At 38.0% G+C, this 12,183-nt stretch overlaps 1 protein-coding gene across 1 annotated transcript; it reads right to left on the bottom strand.

The window, feature by feature from the left end:
* Positions 1-8,072: 8,072 nt before the first annotated feature.
* LOC115988645 ((3S,6E)-nerolidol synthase 1-like) lies at positions 8,073-11,900 on the bottom strand. The gene is made up of 7 exons (XM_031112232.1): positions 11,586-11,900; positions 11,221-11,485; positions 10,639-11,011; positions 10,129-10,347; positions 9,916-10,054; positions 9,394-9,642; positions 8,073-8,441 (listed from the first exon to the last, which is right to left on the bottom strand). Exons 1-7 carry the CDS (start codon positions 11,778-11,780, stop codon positions 8,151-8,153), a joined length of 1,731 nt encoding a protein of 576 aa, XP_030968092.1. The 5' UTR covers positions 11,781-11,900; the 3' UTR covers positions 8,073-8,150.
* Positions 11,901-12,183: the final 283 nt, after the last annotated feature.

Here is a 12,183-nt window from a genome sequence, read left to right as displayed (position 1 = left end):
ACATTTTAGCTTATCAACAATTTTGTTAGACAAAACAAGTTTAGCATCCAAGTCCATATTCAAACATTCAAACTCTTTCGACTTTTCAAGAGAAATTTCAGCAAGATTCTTATATTTCTTAACCAATTTGTTGGATTCATTGAGCTTAGCAATCAAATCATCATTTTCACAAAATAACTTGCTCGAATTCTTTTGAAACTTCTTAAGCCTTTTTCTTCAAGAGTTTTTTCATTTGGAATATCAACAACACCCAAAGATTCATGTAACATAGCATTACAATCATGAGGATTATCACTCATAGAGGCATTTTCATAAACACATGACATGTTACATTCATCAACATCCAAAACATGTATAGAAGCATACAAAGCACTATCCATGGCAAATAAACACAAGGGGTCAAGGATCACACTTAGGTATTTAAACCACAAAAAGTGTACCCGCTCTGATAAACTCGAAAATGTGTTAAAAACACAAGAGCTATTTAGACCCCAAATTAAAGTTACGGCTCGATAGATTTTACACTAACTTAATTCTAAGTGCAGAATAGTGTAAATGCGAGCAGATAAACAAACAAGCTACTCTAACACATATTCATATAATCATAGCAGTAAAATGAAATGTAAAAGAGTAGGGAAGAAGAATGCAAACACATATAACATACCGATGTGTTATTGAAAAGGAAACTGAAGAACTCAACGAAAAACCTCTCCGCCGCTCTTTAAGCAGTAATCGATCTACTAAACAATCAGTTGGGATACATGGGTTAGCAAGAGACCCTCCAAGCCTAATCTACCTGCTATACCTAAGCCCTCCAAGCTCCTACTCCAACAAGGCTTCTTGGAACCGTGTCTTGTCTAGCTCTTCAGATCCCGCAACAAGTTCCATGTTGCATCTGCCATCCTTGGCTTCTTCCAATGCTTCCCAGCAACACCAAACTATCACTTGACACTCTGAAAGGGTGTGATAAGTGTTTGGGCTATCAACCTCTCAATGGTATGGAAATGGAAAGATAGGAGTTGAGGAAAATCCACAAGCTATTGTGTAAAGGATTGTGGGTATAACAATCTCTAACTCTCAAGGTGTTTGGTTAGGGTTTTCTCTCAGAAACACTCCTTAAAATTTGTGAGTAATGTGAGTGTATATAATGTGGGTACAAAAAGTGTGTATCAGATAGTACAATTTGGCAAAACAAAATGTCTCGCGAGTGTCTCGTGCGAAGGCCTTACCTGCGAGATACTTGCGAGACACAGCTGTCTCCATCTGTACTGACTCTTTCATTCCAATCATGTGCAGGACACATGTATTATTTCGCGAGATGCTAAGTCGTGAAATACATGCGAAAACCTCTTCAGGAGTCTTCATACTCTTTCTCTCTATCACATAACCCTTACAATCAAATCCCACAATAAATACAAGGTACAAAAGATTGAATAAAATTAAAATCAAATTTGACACGGAATTAAAGCCAACAAAACACATAATTGTAAATCACAACTTTACAATAGATTCTCAGGAGTGGTGACCTTAAATTCACCCAGTGTGGTTTTGCCTCGATGGTTTTCCCCATTCATAAACAAATCACCCGTGTCAAATTTAATTTTTACTGCATTTAGTTATTTGATGATTTGTTTGTGCTACTACGCGTATTGTATGTTAAATTGACTTAATTAATTCACTGGGCTAATTAATTGGTTAATTTACCTAAATGGTCAATACATTCTTGGCCTATCAAAAATTATTAATCTTTAAAATAAAAAATAAAAAAAAAGATTTTGAGCTCGCCCATGAGCGTGTGCTCAGAGGCTAGTGATAAATGAACACTTTTCCAAATCTTATGCTTATTTTATTAATATAATTAGGTATATATAAGTTTTATAGTAATAAAAGCTTTTTTTTTTTTTTTTTTTATTTTATTTTTGGATGCCTTGCACAGTCACACTCTCATAAAACATGGATTTCATATGAGCCTCAAGGCTTGGATGGCTATGCTTGTCGTCATAACTATACAACAAAGGAACTAACCTTGCAAGATTAAGAGAAGCCTTAGTGAACGTTTCTGGAAATTGATTTGGAGACAGACACTCTTTGTTAAGTCGCTTCCATGCGTCTGAAATCTTGTTGACAACCTTCTCTCTAGCCTCATTGACAGAAGAGCCTTGGTGTTCCCTCATATAGTACTCTATGTATGATCCATCGTGCCCATCTTGACTCTCATCCTGCAATTACAATAACCTGTTTTCATGGTTAAATTTGCATATAAGTTGCATGTTGCACTAGAAATATCCATTATCCACTAGTTAGGCTGGCATAAAAAGCAAAAGTAACATCAACAAGTATTATTAGTCAAATATCCGAAAGCATTATTATTTTTCAGTCACATCAACTATTAAGCGACCACGAATTTGTTGGTACCCGTGGACACTTAAGCACCATACAATTCCCTTTCATACAAGACATCTTTATTAAATTTCGTACGAGAAGTTAAGATTCCTTTCTGACATCAAAGTGACTAATGATTATTTTTTGGACTTGTGTCATACAGGGGTTGTAGTCAATATTCACAAACACTTGAGTTCCACAAAATTTTCTTGATGTGTTTATTGAAATTGTTACGAAAGATTAAACTTTTCTACAAGTTTTACATGAAAGTGACACATAATTATTTTTTGGATATAAGTTGTGTCTATTTCTTGTTCTCTGCCATGAAATAGCATTGATTCAAACCAAACTTGTATGTATTTTATTGTCGCAAGCTTTGACATATGTGACGGTGTTTTTCTACATGGTTGGTCAATAGTATCCCGTTCAAATTAGTTTGTGTACTAAGGACCATGATCCAAAATAGTTTCCGCAAACTCCTTCGTGGACTTCTCGCATGACATAGTCTGCCTCCTCTGGGATAAGACACCTCAGGTATGGACGGGAGAAGCCCATTTTGTACAAGATGTCTTTAATCAGCACGAACTGTGCTGCTTGAACCTTCAACTTCCTTGCAGCCTCCTTGTCATCGGGTAGCACGCCGTCCTTCAAGTAAGAGGTTATAAGTGTCATCCAATCGTTCTTGGAACCTATCTCCTGCATACTGATGTTGTCTATCAATGGTGAGATTTGAACAAATGATAGTACCTTACTAGGGATGAGCATCTGTTCTACTGATGTAGCCTTGGCAAGACGGTCGGTGTACTCGTTCTCCTCCCTTGGGATTTGAACAAACTTTGCTTGGAGGTTGTTTACTCGATTCTTCACTTGCTCAAGGTACTTCTTCATTCGTTCACCCTTACATTTATAGTTGCCATTAACCTGACTAGTGATTACTTAGGAATCATAATACATGACCACATTCGCAGCTCCTACTACTTTGGCGAGATCTAGTCCTGCTATCAACACTTCGTACTCAGCTTCATTATTGGTTGTAGGGAAATCGAGTCGGACCATGCATTCGTGGGCGATACTGTATGTCGAATTCACTCAACTCAACTGCCTATAACACCATTCGTCTAGCAGCTTCAAGGCTGCTTATTGCTTTTCGTAGAGGTTTTTCTGTTAGGACAACCACAGTGTAAGCCTGGAAGTATGGCTTGAGCTTACACGCTGCAATCACTAATGTGTAGGTGAGCTTCTCTATCAGGGGGTACCTCTCTTCTATGCCTCGGAGTGCCCGGCTAGTGTAGTATACGGGCTTTTGTATCTTGTCCTCTTCTTTGACTAAGGCTGCACTAACAGCTGCCAGAGAGACGATCAGATAGAGAAATAGATCTTCCCTTGGCTTGGAAGGACTCAATAATGGTGGGGAGGACAGGTATGACTTCAAGTCTTCGAATGCCTGTTGACACTCTACTATCCACTCGAAGGACTTTTTCAATGTGTGGAAGAAATGTAGGAATTTTTTCGTTGATCTTGAGATGAACCTGTTTAGTGCAGCTACTTTGCCGTTGAGATGTTGTACTTCTTTGATGTTTGTTGGCGGTGTCATCTTCATTATTGCCCGTATCTTGTCTAGGTTGACCTCTATACCTCTCTGAGACACCATAAACCCTAAGAACTTTCCAGCCGTCACCCCGAATGCGCATTTGTTTGGATTTAGCTTCATGTTGTAAGAGCAAAGGGTATCAAAGGTTTCCTTGAGGTCTTCCAGATGGTCATCTTCTTGTTGGCTTTTTACCAACATATCGTCTAAGTAGACATGAACGTTTCTCCCAATCTAATTTGCAAACATCTAGTTCATCAACCTTTGATATGTGGCACCCGCATTCTTGAGTCCAAACGGCATTACTTTGTAGCAGAAGAGACCTTGGCTGGTGATGAATGAAGTCTTTTCTTAATCAACCTCATCCATCTTGAACTGATTGTAGCCAAAAAATGCGTCCATGAAGTTCAGCAACTGGTGTCTTGTTGTTGAATCCACTAAGATGTCAATCTGCAGAAGTGGGTAACTATCCTTGGGGTATGCCTTATTTAAATCCGTGAAGTCTACGCACATCCTCCACTTTCTGTTGGCCTTCTTGACCATCACTATGTTGGCTAGCTAGTTGGTATAATACACTTCTCGTATGAAGTCTGCTTCCTATAGTTTGCGAACCTCTTCAGTGATGGCCTTGTCTCGCTCCTGTGCAAACACCTATTTCTTTTGATGAATAGGAGGAAAAAAGGGTGATATGTTCAACTTGTGGACTATAACGGAAGGATCAATTCCAAGCATGTATTCGTGGTCCCAGGCAAAGATGTCCTAGTTCTCCTTTAGAAATGTTATGAGTGCCTGATGGATTTGTGGGCTAGCAAGAGTACCGATCTTGGTCATTTGCTCAGGACTAGACTCATCTAGAAGTATCTCTTCCAACCCTTCCATGGGCTCTACCAACGTCCGCTGTTCTTCCACACACATGGCTTGTAAATGGTCGTCCATCTCCAGCATGGCAATGTAGCACTCACGTGCTACTACTTGGTCTCCTCGTACCTCTCCTACTCCGTACTCAGTAGGGAACTTGATCATCAGATGGTAAGTTGATGTCACGGCCTTCCATAAATTCAAGGTAGGATGGCCCAAGATGGCATTTCAAGCGAACGAACAATCAATAACTAGGAATGTGACATCTTTGGTGATTTGCTGGGGGTAGTCATCGACCGTCATGGGTAAAGTGACCGCACTGAGGGGGTACACTCTCGTTCCCCCGAATCTAACAAGCAGTGTGTTGGTTAGAACCATTTGTTCCCTCTCAATCCCTATCTGCTGGAATGTTGGGTAGTAGAGGATATTAGTAGAGCTCTCGCTGTCTATAAGGACCCGATAAGTGTTGTAATCCCCTATCCGTATTCTAACAATGAGCGCATCGTCATGGGGGTGGTGGAGACGTCGAGTATCTTCCTCCGTGAACTCGATTATAGGGTTGTCAATCTGTGCCATATTTGGGACAAAACTCGTCAGCTGGACATTTTGCACCATCCGTAGGTAGGTTTTGCGTGTCTTCCTAGATGAACTAGAAGCTGTGGTTCCTCCTACGATCATCCTTATTTCTCCTTGGTGGGCCTAGGATGCTCGTTTTCCCTCTGGGCAGCCTACTCTTGTGGTGGGTCCGTCCTCTCCTTGTTGATGAACCTTTGCAGCTTTCCTTATCTAATAACAGCTTCTATTTGCTACTTTAAGTCGTAGCAGTCGAACGTATCATGACCGTGATTACAGTGAAAACGGTAGTACTTGTCTCTGGACCTCTTACTAGGATCTCCTTTCAGCTTGCCAAGAAACATCAAGGCTCCTTCGTCCTTGATCTGTATCAGGACTTAGTCGATCGAGGCAGTTAGCAGGGCGAAGCTTATGAACCTCCCCATGGGGAGTTTGGAGCACCTGTCCTCCCGTCAATCTCCGGTCCTATCCATCTTCCGCCCCCTATCTTATTGTGCGTCCTCTTGTCTTTTCCTCTTCTTAGGCTTCTCTTCTCGGGCTAGCAATGCGTTTTCCGCATTCATATTCTTAGTAGCCCTGTAAAGTACATCCGACATGATTTTTAGGTCGTTCTTATATAAGGAAAATAGAAACTTCCCATTCCGTAACCCATTTGTAAATGCTGCCACTAGTATCTTGTTGTCAGCTTCATCAATCAAAAGGGTCTCCTTGTTAAAGCGAGTTATGTAAAACTTCAGCATCTCATCCTCCCATTGTTTGATGTTCATCAGGCATGCAGTGGACTTATTATACCTGTGCCCCCCGATAAAGTGCGAGACGAATTGTGCGCTTAACTCCTTGAAGGTGCTAATGGAGTTTGGTGTCAACTTGTTGATCCATACCCCTGCGAGACCCTTCAGCATAGTTGGAAAGGCTTGGCACATGATCTTATTTGCCACACCTTGCAAGTGCATCAAGTTTTTGAAAGATTCCAAGTGATCTAAGGGATCCTTAGATCTGTCATAGGCCTCTACTTGTGGCATGTGAAACTTTGGTGGAAGGGGAAATGAAGTGACAGATGCAGTGAAGGGTGAATCCGTCCGATGAACCAATTTGTTAAGGTCGTTAGACACCCATCCTCTAAGGGCGTTCATCATAAAATCCATTCATTCCTTCATCATCTACATCTCTACGACCATGTATGATGGAGTCGTATCTGTAGTGGATGGATGGCTTGTATCTTGTCGCTCTTGTTTGCTTGGGGTGTGGTTGCCCTCTGGCCCTTCTTGGTCCCTTCTCTCAACACTAGTACCTTCTTGATCTTCCTCCTGGATGTTAAGCCCTACGTTCTTTTGGCGTAGTTGCTCTTTTAGGTCATGGTTTTGCTTGGTGAGGTGTTCCACCACCGTGACAAAAGTTTGAACTTGTCTCTTAAGGGCAGTGGTATGTGGTTCGTCTCCTTGATTATTGTTGGTGGTCATCATCGAGCGAGTAAGTATCATGCAACTTTTTGTCTAAGAAGTGGTAGTAAGACTTACAAGTTATTCCTTTCTCACAGACGGCGCCAATTGATGATGCCGAAAATTTTTAGTAAGCTGCACAGTACTCACATGCTCTAGACCAAACCTGCACAACAACAAAGAAGAAGAAGACCTTGCAAAGAGTACCGGTGTGGTATTGGCTAAATACCCTCCGAAAGTTAAGTTAGAGAATATTCACAACTTTAGAGTGCCAAAACTGGGGGAAATTATGTGTACCTTGTTTTCTGAGGGTATTGGGTTTTTATAGTAAAGTAAAATTGACCTTCGTTTCTTGCTTAGGAAGATGTTTCTTTGTGGGGAAGATCCTCATAAACGCATGTAATCTGGGCGGGATTCTTCTCATGTTGAGATTCCCTTGACTAGGGTTAATCGTAGGGTGCAAGGTATTTCCATTTAGGGTTCCTTGGAGACCACTTAAGCCATGTAGATGCCACGTGGCCTTGATATCCGTTCCCCTTGCGTCCATCTATCTAGAATCCGTCCACAATTTAGGCTCCGTCTGGTACATTAATCCATCATCTTGTCTGTTTGTTTCAATCGTCTATTATCAAAGTACCATCGCCTATGGCAGGCTTTGGTGAACGAACCCATCTTTCTTTATTTTATCCTCTTCAAAGAAGATGAAGTAAATACTTTCACGGTTTCACCCCATCCACTAAAACTGAACTTTGACATAGCTGCTATGTTATTGCTTCAGCTATAGCCAAACGTATTCTCAGACTAAACCCATAATTTATTGGTGAAGCCAAAGCATGCACAAGGAAACATGTTTTGGTTTGCCTCACGCAACGCTAGCTCACTCTAGTTGACTATGTGCCTTCCCTGTATTTTTTTATTTTTTATTTTATTCTATTACATTTTTGTATTAATCACTACGTGGGTTTATTTTTTTGACAATTATCTTTTGTTTTTGGTTTCCAATAATGGTGTGATGAGATTTATGCGTTTGTGGGTAAAATGTTTTTTTTCTATAACTCTCATCACACCTCTATATATTTTTGTTATTGAAATATGTAATATCCCTAAATTATGATAAATAAAAATTATTAATCTTCAAAATAAAAAAATTAAAAAAAAAGATTTTGAGCATGCCCATGAGCGTGTGCTCAGAGGCTAGTGAAATATGAACACTTTTCCAAATCTTGTGCTTATTTTATTAATATAATTAGGTACATATAAGTTTTTATAGTAATAAAAGCTTGATCTTTTTTATTTTATTTTTGGATGCCCTACACAGACACAATCTCATAAAACATGGATTTCATATGAGCCTCAAGGCTTGGAAGGCTATGGTTGTCGTCATAACTATACAACAAAGGAACTAATCTTGCAAGATTAAGAGAAGCCTTAGTGAACGTTTCTGGAAATGGATTTGGGGACAGACACTCTTTGTTAAGTCGCTTCCATGCGTCTGAAATCTTGTTGACAACCTTCTCTCTTGCCTCATTGACAGAAGAGCCTTGGTGTTCCTTCATATAGTACTCTATGTATGATCCATCGTGCCCATCTTGACTCTCATCCTGCAATTAAATCAACCAGTTTTCATGGTTAAATTTGCAAATAAGTTACATGTTGCACTAGAGATATCCATTATCCACTAGTTAGGCTGGCATAGAAAGCAAAAGTTAACATCAACAAGTATTATTATTATTTTTTTGATGAATCATCAACAAGTATTATTAGTCAAATATCGGAAAGCATTATTATTTTTCAGTCACATCAACTATTAAGCGACCACGAATTTGTTGGTACCCGTGTACACTTAAGCACCATACAATTCCCTTTCATACAAGACTTCTTTATCAAATTTCGTACAAGAGGTGAAGGTTACTTTCTGACACGAAAGTGACTAATGATTATTTTTTGGACTTGTGTCATATTGGTATTGTAGTTAATATTCACCAACACTGAAGTTCCCTAAAATTTTCATTATGTGTTTATTGAATTTGGTATGAAAGATTATACTTTCCGACCAGTTCTACGTGAAAGTGACCCATGATCAGTTTTTGGACATAAGGCGTATTCATTTCTTGTTCACTGTCATGAAATAGCATTGATTCAAACCAAACTTGTATGTATTTTATTTCTTAAATTATGGATAAAAATGAGAGTGTTGATCACAATTCATATAGGTTAAAAACCTTGGTTGAGACTCAAGAACCACTAAAAAAAAACTAGGATCTATCCAATTTTAGATTCAATTTGAGAAAATATATGTTAAATTAGTTGATTATGATCCACCACTCATAATAATAAATAGACAGTACGGACTATTTATTATTATGTTGGGATGATAAAGTAAACAAAATGCAGGTCCAGTGGTCCACTATAATCCAACTAATTGAAAAGGATGGTTGCATTTGCATGGTGCAGATTAACAGTGACAAAATATCGAGTTTTATAACACAAACTCAATTTATTTACCTGTTGAGCAAAAAAGAAATATAAAAACTATTGTGCATATATACTTACTGTGGCACTTCCCAAGTCATCCCAGAGCCGAAGAATTGTGGCCGCAGAAGACATAATGTCCGGAATGCTATCGACAATATCTGTAGTTTCTTTGGTCATATGTTGACCCAAAAGATAGAAAATGTGAACTAGTACCACATGTACCCCAGAACTAATAACTCCATTCTTCAAATACTCTTCTGATTTTGGTGAGTGCCCAGAAGCAAACCACTGTGCTTCCACTAGGAATGCATTGCACAAAGTTGCCCACTGTAACAATCATAGAATATCATGCTTTTAATTTTTATAAAGATGTGTTTTTCGTTTATGGGTCCAGGCCGTTAGGGCATACATTAGTAAACTATTTTTGAAAACTTTTTATGCAAAATTTTAAAAACCATCAAACATTTTTTTACAATATTTTCAATTTTCATAAAAAATTTCTTAAAATTGATAATTAATGTATGACTTAAAGGCATTCGTTAATAAAATTACTTTTTTTTTAGACAAAGAAGTAAATATAATGTTATAATTGACATATACCGTCTTTCTGAGTGAGTCTTGGGGGTTCCATCCATGCTTTTGATATATCTTGTGGCTAATTTCATTTGTAATGTCACTAAGAGCATTGAAGCAAATCTTCATGTATTCGGGTAATTGCTCAAGACCAGTAAAATCCCATCTGTATATAACAATTTATTAATCAATAAGAATTGTTGAGAGAGAGAGCAAATTAATAGTGCAGTAGACGTATACTTGTTGATAGCTTCTGTGAAGAGAGTGAGTTCCTCAAGTGTGCCATGAACATCGAAAATGTCATCTATTATGTAGATAAAAGAAATGGGTTTTGTGAGGTCAATCCTTTGGTCTGACAACTCTGGATCTGTAAGACAGGCCATGGAACAAATGTACCATTTAAGTGGTTGGTCCCTGGCAAATTCTAATTCCTCAGCTAACCCAAGATCACTCCACCATCTGAGATAATAAAGATTGGTGGGAATTATTAAAAAAAAAAAAAAAAATTGTTTAAATTACTGTAAATTTCACTATAAAAAGTTTATAAAACATCGTTGAAATTAATATGATTGATTCTAATATTCCACATCAACAACATAATAATTCGGTATTTTAATTAATTTTTAGTTGCATGTTTGAAAATTAAAATTTTAATTTATAAAATTAGTGTACTAAAATATGTAATACTGCTAATTAAGAAATAAGGTCAACAATAAAAGACAACTGTAGTCAAGTTATTATGAAACTTACTTGGAAATTTGAACAATTTCTTTTCGGTACTTTGATTGGACCACATTGAAATCCATTTTTGCTAATTGCTGAAAATCATTAAACCATCCACTTGTCCCTTGGATATTATCAAAAAAGTTTTTGGCCATAAACCTTGCCAAGCTCCTGTGATAAGGATGCCTCAGAGTATTTCGTACAACTTTGGCTTGGTTGTAATCAAGATGGCTCATCCATTCATTTAGGAGCTGCCGACTAAAGTCTCCAGCTTCAACAAGTGTGTTTTCACCTTCTATACATAGCTGTGAAGCTTCAAATAAACCCATCAATCCATTGATGTCTTCTTTCACTTCTTTGTTAAACATTCCCTCCTTGTCTTTGAAGCAGTTAAATACATCTATTCCAAACAATAAAAGCTTGATAATAATTTTTAATACTAAGGTAAACTACAACAGATAAATTATGACTTGTCTTAGGAATTAGTCTAGGTTCACTACTTTGAGGTTCACCACTTTGAGACTATGATAATTTATCATTCGAAAATGATATATTTAATTATTTAATCATTATTCTAATAATAACATTGCTAACTAAAGCGATACTCACCAGCAGGTACATGGTATCCTTGTTGTCTCAATAGGCGGAAGCGTAGCGCAACCTCATTAAGACAATGACCAGAGTCATCATGAGCACTAGATTCTAAATATTGCCTATGTAAAATTGTTCCGATCTCCTCCTGGAAATAGTAGTCTATGCCCAAGCGTTGGACAGCATCAATCATTTTTAGACCTTCAACTGGATTTTCTTCTAGTTCCCTCAGCAGATGTCTGCATACTTTCAATTTTTTAGCATGTTTGAGACTAAAATCACCCTGCAGACAAAGGGGGGTAGCTTTAGGAACTGGAAAATTACAAGTTCTAGTGAATTAATAAAATTTGGGAATCACAAACCAAAGGTGACGCAAAACTTACTGTGTCATATTTAATTCCATAGTTTTGACGCTTTAAGGGTGCAGAAGCCAATGCGTGCTCATGGGCAATGCTCCATTTGGGAGCACTAGGCAAAGAGGTCAGGCTAAATGGGTTTGCATTGCCAGTTTGTGGAATTCTTTTTGGAGCAACTGGAGGATTGGAGGAAGCAAAGAAAGCTTTAGTAAACAATGCCATGGAGAATGTCACAAAGTGAATACTAGACGGAGATTTTTCTTGTTGGAGTTTGATGTAGAAAAGAATTCTAGATCCAATTTTATAGGATGCCCATGGTAGAAAGGTAATGGTTTTTCAACAACGTTGTAATCTAGTAGACCATGTTTTGCACATTTGCATTTTGCATGGTGCAAAACATGGTCCCACTAAACTGTCCTTTCCCCAAAAAAAATATCTTTTAAACATGTGCTTCCTATTGCTTTTTTATTTTTTTTCCGCATACGTAAAAATGCACAATTCTACACCATAACTTGTCACATGATAAGTTATAAATGGTAGAAATGTATCCTCACATTACTTTGTGTATTTTTATATGTTCATAGTATTATTCTTAGGGTCCGTTTAAATACAGTTGAAAATTGAA

This window comes from Quercus lobata, chromosome 5 (assembly GCF_001633185.2).
Source record: "Quercus lobata isolate SW786 chromosome 5, ValleyOak3.0 Primary Assembly, whole genome shotgun sequence".
Lineage (NCBI taxonomy): Eukaryota > Viridiplantae > Streptophyta > Magnoliopsida > Fagales > Fagaceae > Quercus > Quercus lobata.
Note: the sequence above shows the minus strand (reverse complement) of the source record. Positions and strands in the feature narration are given on the sequence as shown.

Bases quoted from the DNA above. Each gene is read 5' to 3' on its own strand.
- LOC115988645 (XM_031112232.1), bottom strand. From the start codon at position 11,780: ATGGCATTGTTTACTAAAGCTTTCTTTGCTTCCTCCAATCCTCCAGTT. The intron at 10,348-10,638 runs GTAAGTTTCATA...TTATTATCTCAG, and splicing joins GAAATTGTTCAAATTTCCAA to ATGGTGGAGTGATCTTGGGT. The intron at 8,442-9,393 runs GTAAGTATATAT...ATTTAATTGCAG, and splicing joins ATGACTTGGGAAGTGCCACA to GATGAGAGTCAAGATGGGCA.